This window comes from Pseudorca crassidens, chromosome 3 (assembly GCF_039906515.1).
Source record: "Pseudorca crassidens isolate mPseCra1 chromosome 3, mPseCra1.hap1, whole genome shotgun sequence".
Classification (NCBI taxonomy): domain Eukaryota; kingdom Metazoa; phylum Chordata; class Mammalia; order Artiodactyla; family Delphinidae; genus Pseudorca; species Pseudorca crassidens.
Window position 1 is genome coordinate 115,973,466 of NC_090298.1, and position 25,741 is coordinate 115,999,206.

General features: G+C 46.1%; 1 protein-coding gene and 1 long non-coding RNA gene across 2 annotated transcripts in view; one reads left to right on the forward strand and one right to left on the reverse strand.

Moving 5' to 3' along the window:
• CTNNA1 (catenin alpha 1) overlaps positions 1-17,046 on the forward strand; it is a 178,948-nt gene extending 161,902 nt beyond the window's left edge. Inside the window, exons 12-18 of the mRNA XM_067731886.1 lie at positions 4,955-5,155; positions 5,716-5,867; positions 10,675-10,785; positions 12,610-12,791; positions 12,948-13,053; positions 14,656-14,790; positions 15,859-17,046. Of these exons, the coding sequence (XP_067587987.1) occupies positions 4,955-5,155; positions 5,716-5,867; positions 10,675-10,785; positions 12,610-12,791; positions 12,948-13,053; positions 14,656-14,790; positions 15,859-16,146 (1,175 nt within the window). The 3' untranslated portion in view covers positions 16,147-17,046. The remainder of the gene's footprint in view (positions 1-4,954; positions 5,156-5,715; positions 5,868-10,674; positions 10,786-12,609; positions 12,792-12,947; positions 13,054-14,655; positions 14,791-15,858) is intronic.
• Positions 16,676-25,741, reverse strand: LOC137221731 (uncharacterized). Its single transcript, XR_010942134.1, has 2 exons — positions 19,968-25,741; positions 16,676-18,259 (listed from the first exon to the last, which is right to left on the reverse strand). It is a non-coding gene; the product is annotated as an uncharacterized lncRNA (long non-coding RNA).

Genomic DNA, 25,741 nt, shown 5'->3' on the forward strand with positions numbered 1-25,741 from the left:
TGACTCCTTGGAGTGGTGGTGTTTTACTGTGTCCTGGGATATTGTGGCCCTATGGCAGTGTGATAGGTTTTGAGGAATAGTTCTAGTAATGATTTTTCACCATCAATCCCCCTTGAAATCCCTGGGGCCTGTGTGTTTGCTGTAGCCCTGCCCACTCATGAGAATCCATCCAAAGGGAAGTTACTTAGGGGATAGGACTGAAAGGACCCTCTGCTGCTCTATCGCCATTGTTCCTGGATATTCTGTCCCATTGGTTCCAGAAGTTCCCTCGTGCTTATTACAAGTTATATCCTAAATTTGTGGCTCAAAAATTAATGGTCATCTTGTGTATAACCTGGTAAAGCCATTAAGACCCTGATGCCAGTGTTTCATGAGGCTGCAGGGCAGGGGGAACTTGAGTCACTGTGTATCAAATATGCCACTGGCACTTGAAAATAGAGAGGGACATGCAAGCCACCTCCGGGGGAGAGGGAGGGGGACCCCTGTTCCCCAAGCTGTTCTATTCAGAAGGTTGCCTTGTAAATATTGGAGGTGGTTTAGGATGCTACAGAGCGTTCAGCAAACTGTGAATATATTTATATGGACCGATCCCTTAAGGACAGTGGTTTGAAATTTATCAAAGCGATAAAGACTGTTTGAATTTCATTTGAATTGTATTTGATAAACATTTTCCATGGAAATGAAATTTACTTTCTCATTCGTTTACTCTGCTTTCATGTGGAAGTTCTGATCCTCCCCCCCCACACACACCTTTTTTTTAAGTTGCAAGTGGTTGGTTAGAGTGGTTCTAGTTGGGTTTATTACTATTCTTTACCAGGTGCTCTTGGAAACAAATAACATAATGCATTAGATACTTTGGGGCAACACTTAGGAGTAGTAATTTGTACTCTTTCTTCTTCATTGTCAGTGTGCTCAAATAATTTGGTCTGATTGGTCTAAATAAAAGGATTTTTGTACCTAATTTTTGTTTTTGTGTTTAATCGCAAAAATCCAAAACTGAAAGTAAGGTAAGGAAGTGGTGAAGTTAGTTTGATTTCTGACTCCCATGCCCCCTAGCTTGAGCAAGCCACTCAATACTTCTGCGCCTGGTTTCCACATTAATTAATAGTGATTTTTAAAAAGTGGTTACGATAGAGTTAAATGTCAAGCACTCAGAATCTTTCCATAATATTAGAGTAAGTTCTCTATATAACGTATTAATATTATCATCTCCTGTGTATGCATAAGGCTGCACTGATAAAGATATCCAGAGCAAGGGGAGGGCGGAACAGGCCCTGTTAGACATTGTGGACTGAAGGCTTTCTGGAGAATGCCAGTTGGCTTGGTTCCGGAGGGCAATTAGGCATCATACATCTACTTTATACATATATGCCTTTTGACTTAGTATTCCCATTGCTAGAAAATTTCCCCAGGGATGTGTACATAGATGTTTGCCAAAATACCTGTACAAGGATGTTCACTTCAGCCAAAATGCCTAAGAGAAGACTGGATAAATGAATGATGGCCCCTCCGTCTGTTCAGTAGGGTACGGTACAGCCATTAATATGGATGAGGAAGATCTGTGGAGGCAGTTCTAGAAAGATTTTCAAATGAAAATCAGATATGTTAACATCCATAATGTGATCCCTTGGAGATAGACTGTTGTATGTGTGTGTGTAGGTTTTTTTTCCTTTTAGAAGCATCTACAGATAAAGACTGTATTAAACAATCAGTTTTTAATGGGGTACAGATTGGTGTGTCTACTCAAAATGGAGCCATGCTGAGTTTACTTGGAAATTCAATTAAGGTAAAGTAACTTATGGTTTAAGTTAGTGTGGGGTACCTCCAACCCTCCCATATTTGCACATGTCCAGTGGGAACTCACTTCTCCCTTAGGGCTCAAGTGTAGAGAGCAGGTTGTTGTGTCCTGGGTATATAGTGGCCTCAGCTGGCTGGGGCTTTCCCAATGAAGGTGGAAAATGTTACTTTAGTCAGCTTCCTGAAATAGAAGCCTTCCTTGGTGGCTAAAGAATGGCAAGCTCTTCCCTTGTTTGGGTTCAGCTGGAAGAAAACCTGTATAAATTCAAGAAAATCTAAATTGATTTGTAAAAACACACTTACCCAGATGAAGGTTAACAAATCCTTGGTGGAAGTTTGGGCTACTTTGTTTAATGAATGACAAAGAATGCTATACTTCATTGATTCTAAGATGTGCTTTCCGTCCCCTGGTATTAACAATCCTGATACCAGGATGAGTCTTAAAAATCAGTGATATGAGAAAACATTGGTTCATAGTTTCATTAGCAACATCTTTTCTTTCCTTTTTATTCCTTTCCTTCCCCTTCCCCAAATGTTAGATTCAGTAAAAGCAGCAGTTTTTAACCTAAGGCCTAGTATGGTAGGCAGGCTCAGTACCAGTCTGCTTAGTTTAATATGTAGAGAGTTTGTATATAAAAGATGTTTCTGATCTAAACATGGGCTCTAAATCCATTTATTCTTATAATTGGTTCACATATTCCTCCTAAAATTGGTTTATGTAAAAAGTTTAATACGTTACCTCTTTCAGTAGTGCAATGGTGTAAATTCTAGCAAGTCTCCTAATTTTTGAATTAGCACATGCTAAATTATGGTCTTCTTAGCTATCTTGTGGTAATTCACTTTTCCCTTCTGCAGTAGAAATTTTTACTATATTTTGGCTTTCCCTGGAAAGATATTTATTTTAATTGATGAATTTTTATTTTTTAAAAAGACTTTTAGAGCAGTTTTAGGTTCACAGCCAAATTAAGAGGAAGATACAGAGACTTTCCATCTACTTCTGGCAGCCACACACGCACAGCCTCCCCCATTATCAACATCTCCTACAACAGTAGCACATTTGTTACAATTGATGAACCTACTTTGACACCTCATTATCACCCAAAGTCCGTAATATACATTCCTGTTCACTCTTGGTGGTATATACTTCATAGGTTTGGACAAATGTATCCATCATTGAGTATTTTCACTGCCTTAAAAGTCCTCTGTGCTCCACCTATCCATTCCTCCCTGCTCCAACCCCTGGCAACTCCCAAGGTTCCTGCATGTCTCTTCATAGCTTAATAGCACTTTTTTTTTTAAAGTGCTGAATAATATTCCACTGTCTGGATGTACCACAGTTTTTCATTTCACCTACTGAAGTATGCCTCGATTGCTTCCCAGTTTTGGCAATTATGAATAAAGCTGCTGTAAACATCTGCGTGCAGGTTTTTATGAGGACTTAAGTTTTTAGCTCCACTGCATAAATACCAAGGGGTGCAATTGCTGGATCATAGGTAAGAGTATGTTTAGTTTTGTGGGTGCAAGTCCCTTCCTGCAGTCTCTTGGGAACTACAAAATGAAGGGCCTTGTTCCCGGAGCCTACAGGGGATCTTGAAGCCCAAAGGCAGGGCATTGTGGTGGCTCTATTCTTTGCTGAATCCACTAAGCATCACTTGCCTCTGGCTCCCCTTGAGATAAGAGGAAATAGCATTGTGACCACTAGACACTGTCATATATAACTTGACTGAGTATGTTAGCAGAGGCTGTGAGGGAAGGGTAATGACTTTGGAAGGGAATTAAATCAGGAACCAGTCTAGATAATGACAGGTCAAAGCATAAGGTAACCAGGGATGGCAAAGAAATGACCAGGTGTGTTTCTTTCTTTGTTTCTTTTTAAATTTATTTTATTTATTTATTTTTGGCTGTGTTGGGTTTTCGTTGCTGCTCACGGGCTTTCTCTAGTTGCGGTGAGCGGGGGCTACTCTTCGTTGCAGTGCACAGGCTTCTCACTGCAGTGGCTTCTCTTGTTGCAGAGCACAGACTCTAGGAGTGCGGGCTTCAGTAGTTGTGGCCCGTGGGCTCAGTAGCTGTGGCTCGCGGGCTCTAGAGCACAGGCTCAGTAGTCGTGGTGCATGGGCTTAGTTGCTCTGTGGCATGTGTGATCTTCCCGAACCAGGGCTCAAACCCATGTCCCCTGCATTGGCAGGCGGATTCTTAACCATGGCGCCACCAGGGAAGCCCCAGATGTTTCTTAAATAGATTACATTTGCCCTAATTGTCCTGTCTCTTCCAGAAAAACCAGAACCATTAGTCTTTCACCTATTGTGCTAGGTACTTTCTTGGTTTAAGGAAGTGAGCATGTCTTTAACAGACACTGCTTCTAAGAGTTCTTACGTGTCTTGAAAGCTCCTTTCCAAGCTGGAAGGAAATGGGCAGGCGATGACCTGGAGGCTTTGTGTTGCTCACTCACCCACCCACCCCATGGATTGTGGGCATCCCTGTCACTTGGGCTGTCTGTTGGTAGACTCTGCAGTTCCTGGTGGTGAGAACATTCCCTTTTCTATGACTAGACAGCTTAACAGGAGTCAAGGATTTCCTCAAATAACACAACAGGCCCACCTGCATCCCATGAGTGGTTTACTGAATGTTTCGCCTGGGGCGGTCCCTCAGCGCCCTCCAGAGGGGACTTTAACCTGCCTTCCAGGGCCTTCTGTTCCAGAGCTGTCCTGGCATCTTGGTAGCTTGTCTGAATACCATTGGCATCTACTGGAGGGAGGGGCAAGGAACTGGGAGAATAAGACCTTACAGTGAACCTTTTCTTCTAATTTAGACTTTGTTTGGGATGTAAAACCAGTGAAATCATTTAAGGGAAGGAGAAATTATTAAGGATTCTGTGATCTTGAATTTTCCGCCTGGCTTAAAACTGTGCCTTAAAGATGGGCATCTCTGTCTCTCTCTTTTAAACCTGGAATAAAGATTGTTATTCTTGGAGGTGATTGCAGGTTGAGTTTCTGTGGGACAGTTAATCCGGTCTCTTGAGTGAAATGATAACGTGTAAAGCTTTTGGCACCGTAGCTGGCACAGAGTGAGCTGTCGATGAATAATAGATGCCAACTAGTTGTCCCCTTCTAGTGGAAGGCCTCCTCCCTCATTCAGCTTTTTTTTGTTTGTTCCTCAGAGAATCACATTTTGGAAGACGTGAACAAATGCGTCATTGCTCTCCAAGAGAAAGATGTGGATGGGCTGGACCGCACAGCTGGTGCAATTCGAGGCCGAGCTGCTCGGGTCATTCACGTGGTCACCTCAGAGATGGACAACTATGAGCCAGGGGTCTACACAGAGAAGGTGCTGGAAGCCACCAAGCTCCTCTCCAACACAGGTGCGGGGGCTGCCTCCCTTCCTTGTGCTCCGCACACACAGATGGCCTGGTGGCCAGGCCATCCAGTTAGTACAGGCCCTGTGGTTAGGAAGTAGGACGCTGGGACTCAGTTCAGTCTTAGGACAAGAATTCTAGAAGGTATGTCAGATTCGTGAGAAGTTGGTCAGCCACATTAAGGCCTCACAAACACATTTCCTTCATGTGTGTCCCACGATTAATAATGGGAGTTATTTTAAGATGAACGTCTGAGTTATATCTCCTGTCAGTGAACACAGTAAATTAAGGAGGGTCCCATTCTAGCAAGGCCTCAAGTTAATCCCAGTTCTCAACCATGTAAATCCTATGTTGCAGAATCTGCCCAGAGACAAAGAAGATGATTTGAGTCTGTAAAATACAGCATTTGATTTATTTCAACCTTAAATACTTCTCACGTAGGTAGAAGCATCGGCTCTTCATCATGCACCCTGCCTCTTTGTGTCTAACTGAGGGATTTAGGGAGGGCTGGTAGAGCAATGATGTTTGCAGGGCCAGCAGGATCTGCCATGCTTTCTTCTCCGCAGTCATGCCACGTTTTACCGAGCAAGTGGAAGCGGCCGTGGAAGCCCTCAGCTCAGACCCCGCCCAGCCCATGGATGAGAACGAGTTTATCGATGCCTCACGCCTGGTGTACGATGGCATCCGGGACATCAGGAAAGCGGTGTTGATGATAAGGGTGAGTAACTGCATTTCAGATGTTTTAACAGCTTCTTTCTTATCATTTGCTAAACTTGAGCAATGCATCATTTTGGAACTCAGCAGATGAGTGGCTATATATTAAAACCATGAATCTAAAAGCTGTTAGAATGAGATATATTTAATTACGTTGTCTAAAATGACTTTTAGTTGCAAGTTAGAGCCCAAACTTGGGCTGAGAAGGGGAGCTAGTATGAGTTGGCCGTGACGATTTACTTCAAGTTAAACAATTGCCACAGATATGAGGCTTCCGTTTGAGTTAGAGGGAAACTACAGAAAATAAAGGCTCATCAGTTAATTTCAGAGAAGGGAGTATTTCCTTAATGCAGGTTGAAGCTCTTCTTTACATGGAGCACCCCTCGCCTCAAAGGTGGCAGGCAGGCAGGATGCTAGAACCCCAGGGTTTTGAGGGTGAGAATGAGGGGCTGTGGCAACTCCCGGGCTTGGGGCCAAGCACTGAGCCCTCTCACCGTAGCTGAATGGAAGTGCCACCTGCTCTGGGCCCCATGTGACCCATCCTGTCTGAGGCAGCAGCAGCTCTCACCATCTGAGACAATGTCTAGGGCCCCCTGTGGATTAGCATGCACAAAGGGGTTTTGAGAAACTACTGACTCCTCTGTGATCATCCCCAGTGTGCTGCGCTGGGACTCACAGCTGCCCTTTCCATCGCAGTTGATCCCTCACATGCTGTTCTGAGCATGAACAGCTCTGGAAGCTGGGAGCAGAGCCTGTGCCAAGCTCCCCCAGGCTCACCTGGACCTCCCCCAGGCTCGGGCCATCCCTGCCATAGCCACAGAGCCAGCAGTTGGAATGCAGGGTCTGCCTGCTGAGTAGACAGCTGCTTTGCTATGCTGACGATCTAGTCGGGTCAGGGGAGTTTCCGTTACACCTTCATGGGTTGTTAGTCAAACCTCCCAAGGTAGGCAGGGGTTCTGTCCCACTTTTTACCCCCTCAGCTGGAAACAGAGGCCATTTCTGAGGCCGGTGCATTAGGCTGGACCCATTGTGTATGCAGTGTAGAAATGCTTGGGCAAGACTGCGTTTCTCTCTGGGGTGAGGAGGAAAGAGAACAATTCAGGGATGGCCTGGTTGGCTGATGGCTGTCCCTGCAGGCCCAGGTCACCTGGACATGCTGGGGTGTGGCGGGGGAGAGCTTGGGGAGCCTTTTTGCTTTCTTCACGGCTGCTGCTGTGCTAGAGAGCAACCCATGCTCAGCAGGTCGTAGCCCGGTTGAATGCAAGGTTAAACCCAGCAGCTAGATCTCAGTGGTGTGAAGGGATCCCTGGGTCAGGTGTACCAGTGGTGGTAAAACACAGCCCTATTTTTCCAAAGTTCTTTGCATACTGACAGACACTTAGAGAATAGAAGAAATGATAATGAGGAGTCACTGGGTGTTTGAGATTAATGCCTTTGGGGTTTTAAGTGAGCTGGTATGCGCACACTCCAGGATGCCTGCACATTCCAGGGCCTGTTCTGTGGAAGCAGGTCGGGTTGTGGGAAACCACACCCTGGGAACAGGCAGGCAGCTTGGATTCCTCTTCGTGTCTGTGACTCTAAGCAAGTTTCTTCATCTTTCTGAGACTCACATGATGGTGTTGATGGTTTTAATGGGATGAAATGGAGGTAACGTGTTCAGCTCAGGGCTTGGCATATAGTAGCTGTTTCTTGCGCACTTACTGCTGTGTTGGAGCGCAAGTATGACAGAGGCCCTGGCAGGCTTGGTGAGCTAGAACCTGGGGTGTGGTCAGCTGGGAGGGCCCAGAGCAAGGGCAAAGTAGGTCTGTGGCAGCAGTGGTTTAACTCCTCCCGTATTGTCTTGATTTTAATTCAGGAATCATCCTTCCAACCCCCCGGACCTCTTGGTTTCTTGATGTCTTATCCTCCCCCAACCTCAACCTTACTTGCCTAGTCTTACCCAGTCCTTGTCATTACCAGTATCTACGTCATCCCAGTGTCAGGTTTCCCCCTTCCATCAGCTCACTGTCTCTGGTCCTGTGACTCCCAACAGTCCTTTGAGTCCATCAGGATCTTCAGCCGGTTGGCCCTCCCCACTTGCAACCCTCACTCAGCCCTTCAGGTCCTTGCCTCACTCCTTTTCTAGCTTTGAGTCTATCGGTATAATCTCCTTTGCCCCCTTTTCTGTCCTCTTGTTTGCCTTGCAAAATACAATCCTAGTGAAATTCCTTCTCCTGCTGAGCATGGTGTAGAAAAGTGCAGCCACCCTGACTGGGGTCACCGAACCCAGGACCGTCAGGGGGCCCTTGATGCCATGCAGCCTCGCCCACACAGCCACAGAGTCTGGGAGCATTTCATACCTTCCTGCTTGCCTCCCCATCTGTGCCCCATCCTACATGTCTGGCCTCAGTGCCTGTTGCACTGAGGATCCTGAGGCAGTTAGAACATCTGCTTCTGGCTGAGCCCGTCCCCTGCACTGGGTCCCATTCTCTCTTCCTCCAGCACCTTCCCCCCAGCATACAAACATGCCATTATTTCTCCTGTTATAAGAAAATCTCCTGGCCCCCCTCCTCCTCAGTCTCCTTTGCTGGTTTATCCTCATCTTCGCAGCCCCTTACCACTGGTACACCCTGTAGCACAGTTTTTCACCTCTCTCTTTTCTGACTGTACTCATTCCCCTGGTGCATAAAGACGTGAGAAAACCAGCAAGAGGTTGACTCTTCTGTGGTCCACACTCATCTAGCCACCTTGCCTACTACCTGTCACTTGTCTAACAGGCACCTCAAGCTTATTATTCCCCAAAGTGAGCTCCTCATCTCTCTCCACCCTGTTTTCTCGTATCAGTTGATGGCAAATCTTTCACTTGCTCAGGCCCAGACCTTGGATTCACCTTTGATTCCACTTTTTGCCTCAAACGCTGAATCTGATTTATCAGCAAATCCTGTTGGATCTACCTTCACAATAAATAGAAACTCTGAACACTGTTCCTACCGTGGTCCAGGCCACCAGCATCTCTCACCTGGATTCATGCAATTGCTTGCTTCTCAGCCAGTCTCCCTATTTGCATCCCTAGGTGCCTGCAGTCTCATCCACAGAGCACCCAGGGTGATCCTTTTAAGCTTCAATTAGATCACGTTATCTACTGCTTAGTACTCTCCAAAGGCTGCCACGTCACTCAGTCCTTACACTGGCCCACAAGGCCTTTGAGGAGCTGAACCTGTCACCTCTCTGACCTCATCTCCTACTGCTCCCCTGCCTTTGCTCCCAGGGCTTCAGCTGACACTGTGCCATAAGGGCAGTGAGCTGAGCCCCTACTGTGGCCTTGCTATTCATCCAGTTCCCCAGGCCTTTCTATTGGTGACTCCGTCCTGCTGGAACACTCCTCCCCCAGGTACCTCCTGTGCTCCCACCTTCATTGCCTTCAGGTCTGTGCTCCAGTGTCACCTTCTCATGAGACCTTTCCTGACCACTGATATAAAATTACAATCCTCCTCTACTGCTTGCTTATAGCACTGATCACTTTCTAATAGGTCATGTGATTCACTTTTGTCATTTTTCCCATCAGAATATATGTGAGAGCAGGGATTTTTGTCTGTGTCATTTTGTACCTTCAGCGCCTAGAACAGTGCTTGGCACACAAATATTCAGTGAATGAATGAACGAATAGGAGATATTTGGTTTTCTTGGCAAGAACAGCTCTTGGGTCTGTGACGGGCTATCGAGGAAGGTGGGGAAGTGGAGATCCTGTTAGGAGGGCACCCCTTTGACAAAGCTCCTCCACAGACTGAGGCTCAGGTGTCTGTGACCCAGGATTAAAATGGCGAATGGCAGCAAGACTCCAGGATCTTGCATTGCCATGTGACTCACTGGTTCCTCGAGTGACCCTGGCTGTCCTCACCTCCTCATGGAGGGGCAGGCCTGGCCTTTGCACCTGTACAAACCCAACATACTCTGGGCAGTTTTGGATGCTTCCTCACAGGAAGCCCTTGGGCTGGGCTTGGATTAGGTCCTGGTGCAGATGAGGGACTCGCCTCACTGCCCTCCTGTCACAGGCCGGCCAGCTGGGCTAAGAGGCAACCCCAGCTGTTTGCCTGCTGCCCTGTTGCTGATAACTTCTAGACGATGACATCATGTTTCAAGTCAGCAGCTAATCATGAGAGGCTGGAGAGTGTACAAAATAAGAATTTTATTTTATAATTAAAGCAAAGAGGTAGGACCAGTAATCGGTCCCTTTGGTATTTATTCACACCTTATCTGCCATATTCTCTCTTTAATAAAAGTAAGTACATAAAAATACATTGCCTATTTTTACTTCTCAAATCAGCCTTTGGTACCCTAAGAGAAGTCCCAGTATTAGTTAATTCATTTAATTTTCTTTTTGTCATAAAATGGGAAAGTTATAAGAATCTGTTTAATGTTGTATGAAACTGCTATTTTTAATACAGTACCTTTTCCACCCAGGACAACTCTCACCTTTGTCTTAAGATGCAGGTGTTGGAGAAGTACGTTAAGAAGTGAAAACCTTTGTCAAGCAAAGAGTGTTGACTCATTGGTAGAAACTGAAACCCTCAACCCCATAAAGGACCTGTGTCCTTTGGGAAGTGCTGGTGTGGTGCCTTTGCTTGCTGTTTGTTGAATGGGCTGCCTGGCACGTGCATGAGCTAAAGCAGGGTCTCAGACAAATATTGAGCAATTTTAACTTTATTCCTCACGACTGTTTGAAATACTGCAGAAAATTCTGGATGTCTGTACATCAGGCTGTGGGCCCAGAGGCCTAGGGAAGCTGGAGGCCTAGGGTTGTGTTTGACTTGTGATTTCTGTCTCGGTGGCAGACCCCTGAGGAGCTGGATGACTCGGACTTCGAGACGGAAGACTTCGATGTCAGAAGCAGGACAAGCGTCCAGACAGAAGACGATCAGCTGATAGCTGGCCAGAGTGCCCGGGTAAGGACCAAGTTTAACTTGTCCTGCAGACCCTCCCTGTCCCTCTCTGTTCTTGGCTTTTTCTTTTCCAGGAAAACACTCTCATTATTGAGAACACCATTTTTCCTCTCGTTTTCTCTGGCAGTAGGACCGAAGTTATCCTAAGTTGTGGCACCTGCTAGTCAATTGTAGGTTCATCTAAAACATCTTCTCAGCTGTGCCCTGAAGCGTTGGTTTGTGAAGAGCCCTGAGTCAGGAAAGCCCTAGGATCTAGTCAATGCAATGTTTGTTAATAGGACAGTGAAATTCAAAAAAGATTGCTGTCTTTGCCTATCTCAATGATACCATGGGCATGAACTATTTAATTATTCATGGGTTAAAAAAAATAACAGTGGTACATTCAAGAAAATCAGAGCCATTGCATTCATTTAAGTCATTAAATCTTCAATTAACTGCATTTATGTTTTTGGGAGGGTGCCAAGAAATATTACTAAGGAGTCTTTTTTCACCCCTTAGAAGATATTTTGAACAGCGGGTACATCCCTGCTTTAAGCCCCACTCGGTCCTAAGCATTTTGGGAAGCTGAGTGGAGAGGAGCCCAAGGCCCTGAGTCTGTGCCTTGAGGTGGGCAACAGGCCTCCAGGTGCTGCGGTGATAAGGTTTAAATGCCGTCTCAAGTACCTAAAAAGCATACTCTGCAGCAGGTTCTCTTCTGCCTGCCTGCTTGCCTTCTTTAATATTAACATTCTAGGGCTTCCCTGGTGGTGCAGTGGTTGAGAGTCCGCCTGCCGATGCAGGGGACGCCGGTTGGTACCCCGGTCCGGGAAGATCCCACATGCCGCAGAGCGGCTGGGCCCGTGAGCCGTGGCCACTGAGCCTGTGTGTCCGGAGCCTGTGCTCCGCAACGGGAGAGGCCACAACAGTGAGAGGCCCGCGTACCGCAAAAAAAAAAAAAAAAAATTCACGTTCTAAAACTACTTGTGGGTCACCTTGAAAAGTTGGAGATGTATTACAGCCACCGGGCCTGCCATGGAAAGGACTCCATGTATTAGCCCCTCCCTCATCTCCTCTCCCCATGGCAGGAGGCAGAGGATGAAACTTTTTTTTTAAGGTTCAAATGAAGTTTATTTTTTTTAATATTTTAATTTTATTGGAGTATAGTTGATTTACAATGTTGTTAGTTTCAGGTATCAGCAAAGTGATTCAGTTATACATTCTTTTTTAGATTCTTTTCTCGTATAGGTCATCACAGAATATTGAGTAGTGTTCCCTGTGCTATACAGTAGTTCCTTGTTGGTTATCTCTCATAAGAGATATATATGTGTTAGTGTGTGTATGTTCATCCCAAGCTCCTGATTTATCCCCCTGCCCCCCACACGTTTCCCCTTTGGTAACCGTAAGTTTGTTTTCCATATCTGTAAGTCTGTTTGTTTTGTAAATAAGTTCATTTGTATCTTTTAAATTATCAGTAGATTCCACATATGAGTGATAGCATATGATATTTGTCTTTCTCTGCCTGACTTACTTCATTTCAGAGGATGAAACTTTTAAAGAATTAAGGTAAGCTGATTCTGTCCTTGTGCAGGCGTGATCATGGAGCTTCTGCATTGGCCTTCAACCCCTCATACCCTGTTTTTCTCCACACTAAAACTTGTTCTTGAAAGTGGGTCGGGAATTCAGGCTGCTGTAAACTTCGGTGCAAAATGGCTCTTCAGGCAAAATGAAACCTATTAAAGCATTAGCCTACCTGTGTCATAGATTGCTTGGTGGAAATATTCTTGGCTAATGCACTGTGAGAACTTCATATTCTCTTTATGTAAGAGCTTCCTGGGCTTCTGATTTTAGGCGATCATGGCTCAGCTTCCCCAGGAGCAAAAAGCAAAGATTGCGGAACAGGTGGCCAGCTTCCAGGAAGAAAAGAGCAAGCTGGATGCTGAAGTGTCCAAGTGGGACGACAGTGGTAATGACATCATTGTGCTGGCCAAGCAGATGTGCATGATCATGATGGAGATGACGGACTTTACCCGGTGAGCAGTGCCCGGCCCCAACCTGCTACACGGAGGGCTGCCCCCCTCCCTGCAGGTCACCTCACACAGGCAGGACGTGCTGCTCTGTACACACTTTTCTGTTCATCTCCACCTACGAGGGCTTCAGTTATGATCATTCTTGTTCCCTTTTTTCAGAGGTAAAGGACCGCTCAAAAACACATCAGATGTGATCAGTGCCGCCAAGAAAATTGCTGAGGCGGGATCCCGGATGGATAAGCTTGGCCGTACCATCGCAGACCATGTAAGTGACAGACTTGCCACATGGGCCTTGAAGTTCATCCTGGGACTCTGGCAGCCCAGCGGTGGTAACAGTGTTTTTCATGAGACACAGTACTTTTCCCATCTCAAAAATTGTTCTTAACTTGTCAACCCACTTGACTAACATCAGCATAGAGTTTTAAGGATTTCTGTATTCCTGTTTCTTCTTTGACAAGTTTTATAAGGCAGGCCCAGTTTGCATTACAGCACATCTCTGGAGCAGGTGTGTATGTCCTGAAATCTTCCCTTGGTTGACAGCTAAAACCAGCCTTTACTGTTGTTTATTATCTCTCAGATCTCTTCAGGATGTCAGCTCTGGGCAGGAGCTAATTCTGCAAGCCCTAATAATACACTGAAACTAGGTGTATAAGAGCCTCTTCTTGTGGAAGTATTGCAGTATTTCATGTGAGAATCAGGAGCCTTTTTGGCTAGTGCTTTTGGAAGGCTGACGTGCCCAACTGGGGACAGACATCTATGTCCTCAATCACCCAGCCTTCATCCCTTCATTCTCTGTATCGATATGTCCAAAAAAATGTGGTTCCTACCTCCTGGAAAGTTTACAATATATTTCCCTTGATGCTCCAAGATATTGTCAGCTGTAGTTACAAACCCTTCCCACTCCTTTCCCTGAAGTATCCACATGCTCAGCCTGCATTGGGGTTGCGGGACAAGTGACAGTGGTTTCTCATTGCTCAAGCCAAAGATTGGGAAGTATCCTCAACTCCCGTCTTTCATGTAATAACCGATACTCAGCCCTGGTGCTTCTACTAGCCACACGAATCTCAACACCATCTATCTGGTCCTTCCCTCTTAGCAGCCCCCAGCTGAGTCCTGGCATGCATGGTCCACGCCTGCAAAACTGTGGCCTCTCCTCACTGATTTCCTGCTCTCTCCTCTGCACTCCAGCCTCCACACAGTTGCCAACACAGTCTTCTTATATGATCACCTTAAAATGCAAATGAGGTATGGCTCTGCCATGCTTCAGTAGCTTCTTAGAATAAAATTCTAAATCTCCAGCATGGTCTGCACCCCAGCCTCACAGGAGGGAGTTTTTGCATAAACACTTGAGAGAGGTGCTCTGTTCCTTCTTTGGGTGACGTCTCCGAAGTTGGCCCTGAGCTTTGGCAGCAAGACGGGCATTTCCCTGTGACTGGTCGGGACCCCACAGCTCCCACGTGCTCTTCTTGCTTTGGTTGACTCACCCGTTCTCCATCTTTGCCTAAAATGACCCTCCTTTCATCAGGTGTTTACAGAGTGCATCATAACTGAGCAGATAAAGTCCCTCTGAGCAGAAGAGCTATTTGGATGGTTATCACCTAGCTCACAGCACTCTCACTTTTCTCCAGAACTAGACTCTCGCTTGCTGAGGCTATTTTTCACCTTTAGGGGCTAGGGGCAGGGGCTGCAGCAGAGAGTAGCCTAGGGCTATGATGGCCCCAGGTAATTGGGTAACTCCTATCTTGCCCTTTGCTCAAGCAAGGAGTGAAGAGCTGGTGGCACACTGAGCCTTTCAGAAATATCTGTGGGGGTGGGTGTGTTTGGGCCGGGCTCAGAGTGCTTGGTGCTAATTCCGCTCTCCCGTCAGTGCCCAGACTCAGCCTGCAAGCAGGACCTGCTGGCCTACCTGCAGCGCATCGCCCTCTACTGCCACCAGCTCAACATCTGCAGCAAAGTCAAGGCTGAGGTGCAGAACCTCGGTGGGGAGCTGGTCGTCTCCGGGGTAAGTTCCATCTGTGAAGAGAGCTGGTTAGTGGGAACGTGCTAGGAAGTGTGCTGTGGGAAAACTGGAAGTTTCCTCTTGGTCCTCAGAGGCCGTCCTCAGAGGCCAAGGGCTGCACATTGGCTACTTCCTGCAGAACTGCAGCTCTGCTTAGCATGGTTGGTGACAGCTAGGAGCTCTTACAGTGCTTGCCTCTTCCCCTTTGTTGACCACCCCATAGGTAAAAGTATTTTTGTCTTCATCGCTTTTCTTCCCCCAGAAAGAACTGAGCCTGTTCAGAGATTGCAGAGATGACATATAGGCTTTCTCACACCCCCTCCACTCTCAGAGTTCCCAAGTAGTATCTCTTCCCTTGTCTGTTTACCATGTCACAGTTCTGGACCCCTTGTCACCTTGGGCAGGGGAAAGAGGACATCTCGCTCCACTGAAGCCCTGTGGCTTCTGCTAAACCCCACAGAATTTCCTTTCAAAGAAGACTTGGTATGTTGGACATACTCATACCATTTGCTTACCTGCTGCAACATAAATGCCCCTGTCTCTGGGGAGCAATTATCTGTATTCTCTAAATGAGAGAGGAGACTCCCCGGGTCATTACTGAAAGCACTGGGGGCGTCTCTGTCTAGGAGGCTGACTTATTGCCATCTCCCCCTGCACCATGGCTGTCCGTGGCTGTTCTCGGTGCTTATGGTTATAGCTCTGCCATCACTCAAAAGATTTTGGCAGATCCTCCCCCAACTTGAGTGAATGAAAACTTGTTGAGGGGTGGGGGCAGGTAAGGTAATGGTACCTTAGGTTTATATCACTCCTTCCTTCTTCAAAAGACCTGAAACACAGGCATTTTCAGGGTATTTGGATAAGAGCACCCAGTCACTGGGAGAGCCAATCAGGAGCAGGGCTGCTGCCCTGCCCTGTCCTGGTCCAGGAGGAGTCGGGACTCCACTGCCAGGGACTGACAGCCTCCAGCTGGACCGGAGGGTCCAGGCCCTCTGGTACCTAGACCCAGGCCCCTGGGTACATGTGGGGTTGGAGGTCAGGCCTGTGCTCCTCACCTACCTTTCTGCCTCTTAGGTGGACAGTGCCATGTCCCTGATCCAAGCTGCTAAGAACTTGATGAACGCTGTGGTGCAGACAGTGAAGGCGTCCTATGTGGCCTCCACCAAATACCAGAAGTCTCAGGGGATGGCTTCCCTTAACCTCCCTGCTGTGTCGTGGAAGATGAAGGCGCCTGAGAAAAAGCCCTTGGTTAAGAGAGAGAAACAGGATGAGACACAGACCAAGATTAAGAGGGCATCTCAGAAGAAGCATGTGAACCCTGTGCAGGCCCTCAGCGAGTTCAAAGCCATGGACAGCATCTAAGGCTGTCCCCAGCCCTCAGGGCTTCTAAAGATCTGTCACTGTTCTTCACTTGTGTATTTGCTAAATAGAACACTGATGTTAGATTCCATAGGAAAATAGATTTCAGACCTGGCCAAGCTGGTGAATTTTGCAAAGACATACTTGTGTTTAAGTCAGTCAAAAGTACTTTTAGAAGTCAGGAGCGTATTTCTAGCTATATTTTTTTATAAGCGTAAAAATTCCATAACCAAAGAGAATCCCACATTAACTTCTTAGTAACACTGCTGACCAAGTTGAGATGCCTGTCCTCCTAGTGGTGGCAGCTGTAGGGTTTGAGAGAAGGGGGGGGGGTCTGACTCCACCCTGGTTCATGGAGAGGGCTTCCACCAGTTCGACTGGTATTAAATGACCAAAGATGACCCAGAGTAAGCAACCTGGGCATCTTAGGAGGCCCTGGAAAAAGGAACATTCCCAGAAAGGTCTTCAGAGGGACAAACAACATGAAACTGAGTCAAACATAAATGTATCATGAAGAAAACTGATTACTCTCTTTATGATGTGAGAATTTTAATGCATGGTTACAATAACTAATGTACTCTGCTGCAGGACATGAATAAAGTTGTTGCTTTTTTCAGGCTAGAATGTTGTGATGCTGTAACCAGAACATGCTTTTTTCCCTTTCTTCAGCTTCAAATGCAATGCAAATTCATCATTGGGCTCACTTCTAATAATTGCAGTGTTTCCTGCCTTGGGCTTATAAGAGAAGCCTGACAAAATAGTGTTTGCTTAGGCAGTAATTTAGACTTACCTTATTTGTGATTACTATAGCTACAAGGTATAATTTTACTTTCTTATTTAAATTTTATGAATTTGAATGTTTTTTACACTAACTTTTCCCAATAAAGTCCAAAATGAAACCAAGTCTAAGGGGCCAGAGTCCTTTTCTTTGCCTTCCAGTGGAGTCTAGTTTTACATTAAACATCTCCTGGATTTGCCTGCAGCATCTGCAGTGCTCTGGGCCCTCCCGCTGTCCCTCGTTCCCTGGACGGTACTGCCCAGTGAGGAGACCATGCCTATGGCTCTAGGCTGAGGGCCGCACCTCCTTGCAGCTTCCGTGCCAGCCCAGCAGGGAAGGCCATGCCCACAATGGGAATTCACATGTCCGTGCTTCAAGGTGCAGGTCAGAACCTCGGAGGCATCCTTGATATTTCCCTGGATGTCACCCCCTCTCTGCTGAATCATCCCCATTAGTTTGCAACCATACCATGGTAACGGCTGCCTTAAAGATACCCAGCCTCCTCAACCCCATGTCCTTTCCTAGCCAACATCCCCACTTAAGCAAAACTCCCTAAAGAAATGTGTGTAGTCCTTGTCTCCTCTTCCTCACTTCCGTCCCTGCCATCCAGTCAGCTCTCTGCCCCACCATCCTATCACCATCCTCCATTCCATCTTACTGTCCTCACCCTATCAGCGGCCCAGGTGAACACGCCCTCCCTCCTGACAGCTCCTCCCCTGTCCTCCTGAGCACCTCGCCCTCGTTTCCTGTCTTCCTTACTGGGAGCTCCTTCTCCTCCTCTTCCTAGTTGTTCTAAGTTGCGCTGTCCCAGGGCTCAACCCCTGGGCCTCTTCTCTGTTTCTGCTGATTCCTGATCTTAGCCAGACTCCTGACTTTAAATACCATCCAAATGCCAACTTCTCCCAGAACTAGACTTTTATAACTGCGTGCTTCCTGAAGTCTCCACTTGAATGTCTCCGTAAGTATCTCAAACTGGACCTGTCCAGATTCTTCCCTTTGAAATACATGCTGGGTCCAACTATTTCTCACCAGTTCCGCTTGCCATCACCTGGTCTAAGCCCTCATCGCTGCATTAATTTCTATTAGTGTGTAACAAACTGGCCTAAAACTTAGCAGCTAAGACAACAATTATCACCTCACAGTTGCTGAAGGTCAGGAATCCAGGGGCAGCTTAGTGGGTGGTTCTGACTCAGGGTCTCTTACGAGGCTGCAGTCTCTGGAGGCTTGTGAGCTGGAGGGTCCAATTCCAGGCTCTTTCACGTGGCAGGTGGGCAGAAGGCTTCGGTTCGTGCCAGGTGGGCCTTCCCATGGCAGCTGCCTCCCACCAGAGTGAATGATCTGAGAACGGCAACCAGATGGAAGCTACAGTGTTTTATAAAAACCTGATCTCAAAAGCAATACGTCATCCCTTCAGTATTCTACTGGTGACACAGACCACCCCTGGTCCACGGTTGGAGGGCACATGCCAGGAGGTGGCTCCCATGTCTGTACGCAGACCATTGCAGTAGGCTACCCACCGCCAGGCTTCCCTGATGGTCCTGCTCCCACGGCAGTCACCGTAACCCCTATATACAAGTCAGAGCATGTCATTCTTTTAGCTCATACCTTTCAGTGGCTTCCGCGTTCTAGAAGCCAGAGTCCTAAATGACAGGTATGGCCTCTTGTTGTCTCTGGCCTTTCCTCTCACCAATCTTTGTCATTTGCCCTTTACACTTGTGGTTCCACTTTCCCCAGAGACCCCTATTTCTTCTCAGGATCGCCTTCAGGTGTCTTGTCAAAAGTCCCCTTATCAGAAAGACCTCCCCTGATAAATCCTTACCCTGCCCTCCTTGTTCATAGCTTTGAACTATTTACGCATCCATTTGTTTCTACTGTAAGCTTCACAGGGACGGGAATCCTTAATTTTGTTATCACTGACTCTCCAAGGCTCAGGACACAGTAAATAGCCACCTGGGGATCCCTCGCGCGGGGCCAGGCCCACAGGCACTGGCCTCCCTTTACTCAACCATTCCTCCTGGCTGACTCAGAATCCGTGCTGACGCTTGGAACATTTGCATGGCTTTTGTTGCCATCAGTTTGTCACACTCCGAAACTGTCTTCCGGGCTTCAGATGCCCATCTGTCCCCAGCTGCTTCACCCCATCCGCTGATGTCCTACAGCCCTGCACCCCAGTGCCAGGTTACCATCCAGTCTAACTCCCCACTCAGCCCATCTACTTCTTAGAGACTGAGCCCCACCCCTCGTCTGGACAGCCACCTCCCTCAGCCCCCAGCATCCTTTATCCATTCTCCACCTGGTGGCAAAGGAAGCTTCCAAAAGCTTCTCAAGAGTCGAGCCTCTGCATATAATCCTCTGGGGCCCCCCATGCCTGCCTCAAGAATGCCTGGCACTATGACCCTGCCCTCTACACCCACACTGCCCCCTGGAAGCGATTCCTGGGACACACCCGTGCTCTCCCTGTGAGCCCATCACTTGCATGTCCCAGTCATCACCTTTGCCATCCCAACCTTAATACCATTATTTACCTAAGAAGACTGACTTTTGTTGAACTTCGCCTCCCCTTAAGCAATATCTATGAAATCATGTTTGATGTGCTACATTTTTTCTAATACACGTTAAAATAATTTTAGTAAATGCTCTTTCATGCATCACCTAAAATCATCCCTTGTATCAATACCACAATGGGAAACAGTGGCCCACAACCATTCCTGCTCATCAGGCCTTGGCTCGGCCCTCTTGGCCATGGCACGTGGTATCACGGCGCCAGCCCTCACAGGACTGTCCTGCATTCCTTGGGCAAACAGCATTGGTCTTGGTCACCCCATTGCCCAGCAGAGGGCCTGGCACGTGCTTGACAAATAGCTGTTGAACCATTCGAGTGATTCATTGCTTTAAACCAATCTATCAGAAGACACTAGAAGGCAGAGAGCAGGTCACTGAGGAGGCACCAGAGGCCTTGCCCAGAAATCCTGAGACCCTCCTCTGCCCTCCTCAGAGACCATGATCGGAAGCGGTGTGGCCTGGGCTGAGCTCAGGGGAGACTCACCTCACCATGTCCTTGGGGGGATTTGCTCCTGCCCCTTGGCTACCGCCAAGAGAACTGTCTCCCCTCAGCATCCTGAGGCTTCTTGCTTCTCAGCCAGGGCAGCGGTGACCCTCAGTATCATCTCCCTCCATGACACCTCCTCCGGTGAGGCCTGGCCAGCTCCCTGCCGGACGGCGCCTCATCAGCCTGGCATTCTGGGCCTGGCTGCCCCACACGCCTGTTCTGGCCACGACCTGTGCACAGGGTGGGCAGAGCCCAGCTGCCCTCCCCCCTGCCCTGCAGCGCCTCCCACAGAGCCTAGGCAGACACTTCAAAGGCCCCACCTCCCCTCTGCAGCCTTAATCCTCACAGCTTCCGCTCTCCAGCCAGGCCAGGGTCACCACCCCATTGCAAGAAGAAAGGAGGAGCGGCCACATGCTGGGGACACCCAGGGCCCCCGTCAGGGCTTTACCCACATCCCCCCCCGCCCCGTTGCTTGTTTACAGCCTGTGAGGTGTTGCTGCTATTCTTGCCCCTCAAACTTCACAGTTGTGGGAACTGACTCAGGCACGGAGCCCAAGTAACACAGCTCACAAGCCGCCCAGCCCCTCCTCCCAGCCGCAAGATCCAGTCCCTCTAAAGCCCAGGTTCTGACCATCCCTCTGGAGCCCTAGACAGCAGCAAAGGGGCTGGTGCCCCCAGTCTTCCTCCCAGGAGGCTGACTCAAGGAGGCCGGCAGCACCCTCACGCTCCCACCACACCTGCCCCATCCCTGCATGGGTCCTCAGGACTCTGCCTGTCAGGATGCAGGAATTCTCCAGGCTCCTGGGTAAGGCCACCCCCTGACTAGTCACTGGATCCTTGCCCACTCAAGGATTTTACCCCTCAATTCTCCCCTCCATTTCCTGCCTCGCCAAGTTTTCCTTCCCCCCGGATCATTCTCATCAGCACACACAAAAAGTTCTGATAGCTCCCAGAGTTTAAAAAAAAAAAAGACAAAAAGCTTTTCTGAGTCCATGTCTCCCCTCCCCTTACACAGAGCTCCTCAGGTGAGTGTTCAGACCCCATCTCCACAGCCGGCCACCATTCTCCCTACACTGTCCAGCCCTTCTCTCAGCAGCACATGCAGCCGGCAGCCACTCCCTCCTTCCCTGTCACACTTTCGCTAGATTTCCACCTCCACACCCTTCACTTACCCTGCTCCTGATATCCTTTACCAGCTCTTTCTCTTGATCTCTAATGTTGAGCTGGTCCAGGCCTCTGACCTTGGTCCTCTTCTCTTCCTTGTTTCCAGTGATTCCTAAGCAGTGGTTTGCTGGATAATGTGCAACAACCAGCTTTTCAGGGTGGGGTTGGGAGAGACTGCATATATAACCATACATTTCGTTATACATTTTACTCCTATAAAGGAATTATAGCACACAATTCCCAAATAACAAAATATGCAATATTCTTTAAATTCCACTGAGGCTTTGATTTTTGCTGAACTCTTGCATCCATAGCCAACCTATGGTTGCAGCCAACAGTCTAGCTCTGACATGAATATTGGTTGATATTTTTGTTTACCTTAAGGAGTACGGAAGTAAAACAACAGAAATATATGTGTGAGAATTTTACTTGTTTGTCAGTGAGTGACCTCTTTGCTGAATCAGTACTAGTTGTCAAATACTGTAAGACAATTTCCTCAATTTTTTGTGCTATGTATAGATGACACACTTTAAGTTTAATTGGCATTAACGTTTTCGTCATCACTTTCTCAAGTCTAGACAATCAACAAAACAATAAATTAAGCCTTGGTCTGTAGCATTTCCCAACTTCTATGGTGTAAATACTCCCACCACATCAGATTTCCAGCTACCCACGCAGTGTCCTGACGGTGGAACTGGGAAGAGAAGCACAGAAGCGCAGGAAGAGAAGCGTTTCCACCACTAGATGCAATAGACGGAAGTAATCTCAGGAGCAGAGATAACAGTCAAACGTTAGGAAAGGATACGTTCTGAATATTTATTACCTTAAAATTTTTCAGCTATAAATTTACACGGATTAAGATTCACTCTTTTTGGTTCACAATTCTGAGTTTTGACACATGCGTAGAGTTGTGTAACCACCACCACAACCAAGATACAAAACAGTTCCAATGCCCTCCCCAAGATTCCCCTATGCTACCCCAATGTCGTGGAAATGTCCCCTAAGTCCTGACAAAACGCTTTCCCTATAGTTCTGTCTTTTCCAGACTGTCACATAAATAAAGCAAAAGATTTGCAGCCTTTTGAGTCTGGCTTCTTTCAATCAGCAGCATGCATCTGAGACCCATGTGTTTGCTGTGGGCATCAGCAGTCCATTCCTTCCCACTGTGGAGCAGAAGCAGTGCATGGATTACCACATTGGTCCATCCATCCCCAGATGAGGAACATTTTAATTGTTTCTAGTTTTGTTACAAATAAAGTTGATATAAATATTCATGTACAAGTTTTTGTATAAACAAAGATTTTTATTTATCTTGGGTAAATACCTAGGAGTGAGACTGGGATTCTGTATGATAAGAACATGTTGAACTTTATAAGAAACTACCAAACTGTTTTCCATAGTGGCCAGCGTTCTTGCTTTGTTCCCAATCTTAGAAAAAAAGAAGTCAGTCTTTGACTATTGAGTTTGAGGTCTGCTATAGGTTTCTATGTGGTTTCCCTTCATCAGGTTAAGGAAGTTCCCTTCTGTTCCTAATTTGCTGAGAGTTTTTATTAGGAATGGATATTGAATTTTGTCAAATATTCTTTCTGCATCTATTGGGATGATCATGTGGCTTTTTCTTCTTTAGAAACACATCATCTGTGTTCCCCCCATAACATATGAGCATTCCAGTTGCTCTGCATCCTCACTAGCATGTGCTATTGTCAGGCTGTGTTCAGGGTTTTTTTTTTAAGCCGCTTTAATAGGTGTCTATCCATGTCTCGTTGTGGTTTTAATGTGCATTTCCCTAACAACTAATGACACTGAGCATCTTTTCATTTGCTTATCTGTCATTTGTATATCTACTTTGGCGAAATGTCTTTTCAAATCTTTATTTTTTTAAACTGAGTTGACTATTTTCTTGTTTTGAGGATTCTTTATATATTCTGGATATAAACCTTTGTCAGATATATAATTTGCAAGTATTTTCTCCCTGTTTTTGGCTTGTCTTTTTATTTTCTTAATTCCACAGATCAAGTTTCTAATTCTGATGTTGTTCAATTTATCAATTTTTAACTTTATGAATTGTGCTTCTGGTGTTGTAGCTAAGAACTCTGCCTAACACAAGGTCACAAAGATTTATTTCCTGTTTTCTTCTAAAAGTTTTATAATTTTTCATTTAGGTCTATGTTTGGTTTTGAGTTAAATTTTGTATAAGATGACAGGTATAGGTCAAGGTTCATTTCCTAAAACATGGCTGTCCAGTTGTTGCTACATCATTTATTGAAGACGAATCTTTCTCCACTGAAGTGTCTCTGCACTCTGTCAACTCAATTAACTATATTTGTGTGGGTCTATTTCTGAACTCTGTTGTGATTTATTGATTTATGTGTCTATTCTTTGACCAATGCCACACTGTCTTGATTACTATAGCTTTGTAGTAAGTCTTAGGACCAACTAGTATGAGTCCTCCAAATGTATTCCTCTTTTTTTAAAAGAAGTTTTAATTTTATTTTTGGCTGCATTGGGTCTTCATTGCTGTGCACAGGCTTTCTCTAGTTGTGGCGAGTGGGGGCTATTCTTTGTTGCAGTGTGTGGGCTTCTCCTTGCGGTGGCTTCTCTTGTTGTGGAGCACGGGCTCTAGGCATGCGGGCTTCAGTAGTTGTGGCACGTGGGCTCAGTAGTTGTGGCGTGCAGGCTCTAGAGCGCAGGCTCAGTAGTTGTGGCACATGAGCTTAGCTGCTCCGCGGCATGTGGGATCTTCCTGGACCAGGGCTTGAAGCCATGTCCCCTGCATTGGCAGGCGTATTCTTATCTACTGCGCCAACAGGGAAGTCCTGTATTCCTCTTTTTCAAGGTTGTTTTAGCGATTCCAATTCCTTTGCATTTCTGTATATTCAAATCAGACTCTTGATATCTAAGAAATTCCTACTTGGGACTGCAATGAATCTATAGGTCAATTTAGGTGGCGGACTTAACAATATTAAGTCTTCCAACCCATGAACACAGTGTGTCTCTCTATTTAGATTTTTTAACTTTTTTTCATCAGTGTTTTGTAGTTTTCAGCATAAAAACCCTGCATATTACTTTACTAGATTTATACATATTTCATTTGTTTCACTGCTATTGTAAATGTTTGTTTTTTAAATTCAATTCCCAGTTGTATATAGAAATACAGTTGATTTTTGTATGTTGACCTCAGGAGCATGTTAAACGTATTGGTATTTCTAGGAGAGTTTTTTGTACATTCCATGGGATTTTTTTACACTGAAAATTGTGTCATCTATGAATAGAGACAGTTTTATTTCTTCTTTTTCATTCAGTATGCCTTTTATTTCATTTTCTTGCCTTACCGCACTGCCCAGGATTTCCTGTACGATATTGAAAGGGAGAGGTGAGAGCCGGCATTCTTGCTTTGTTCCCAATCTTAGAAAAAAAGAAGTCAGACTTTGACTATTAAGTTTGAGGTTTGCTGTAGGTTTTTATGTGGTTTCCCTTCATCAGGTTAAGGAAGTTCCCTTAGTTCCTGATTTGCTGAGAGTTTTTATTAAGAATGGATACTGAATTTTGTCAAATGTTCTTTCTGCATCTATTGGGATGATCATGTGGCTTTTTCTTCTTTAGTCTATTTATGTGGTGATTTGAGTTGAACTAGTCTTGTATTCCCAGGATAAACAGCCACTTGGTGATGATGTATCTTTTTATATACTGCTACATTCAATTTGCTAATATTCTGTCGAGGAGCTCGCACTGAAGATTTTACTAGGGACTGCGGAAAAATCTGAAGTACTTACCACAGCCTCCAAGATCTCCCCTCCCCAAGACCCCCAACCTCATCACTTATGAGGGATGCTGATCTGTAATTCTTTTTTTTTTTTTTGTCTTTGCAATTTATTTAACACAAATTCACTGTGGGAATTATAATAATATCACTAGCCAAGAGAATACAGGATGTCTCTTAATAAACCAATAAAGAAATTAAACATACTCAAAACAAATGATAGATTAATTACCCTATTGTACCAGGCAAGGTGAGATAAAAGGAATAAAGTCCAACTACACCTTAGTTAAGATGTACCTTTTCTATGAGTTTTAGCTTCTCCGGAGAGAAGGCTTTGCCAACCAAGATCTGACTTCCATCTGCCAGCATAAAAGTCCATCGCCGCTAGAGCACGTTGCTAGGGAACAGTGGTGCAGGTGCCCACGGGCAGGCTGATCTCCTCTGGCTGCTGTTCCAACCACCACCTAAGAAAGGTGTCGCCTTTACCAAGGCAAGAGGTATTAGCAAAGGGTAGCTTTTACCCGGACTGACAGTTGCTTCTCCTCATGTTCTTACCAATAAGCCCCCAGAAAGCCCCCTCAGCGGCTGGGCTAATAAGTGCTTTTCTTTTTTTTTTCTCTTTTACTTTTTATTTTATATTGGAGTATAGTTGATTAACAATGTTGTTAGTGTCAGGTGTACAGCAAAGTGATTCAGTTATACATATACATGCATCTATTCTTTTTCAAATTCTTTTACCATTTAAGTTGTTACATAATATTGAGCAGAGTTTCCTGTGCTAATACAGTAGGTCCTTGTTGGTTATCCATTTTAAATATAGCAGCATGTACAAGTCAATCCCAAACTC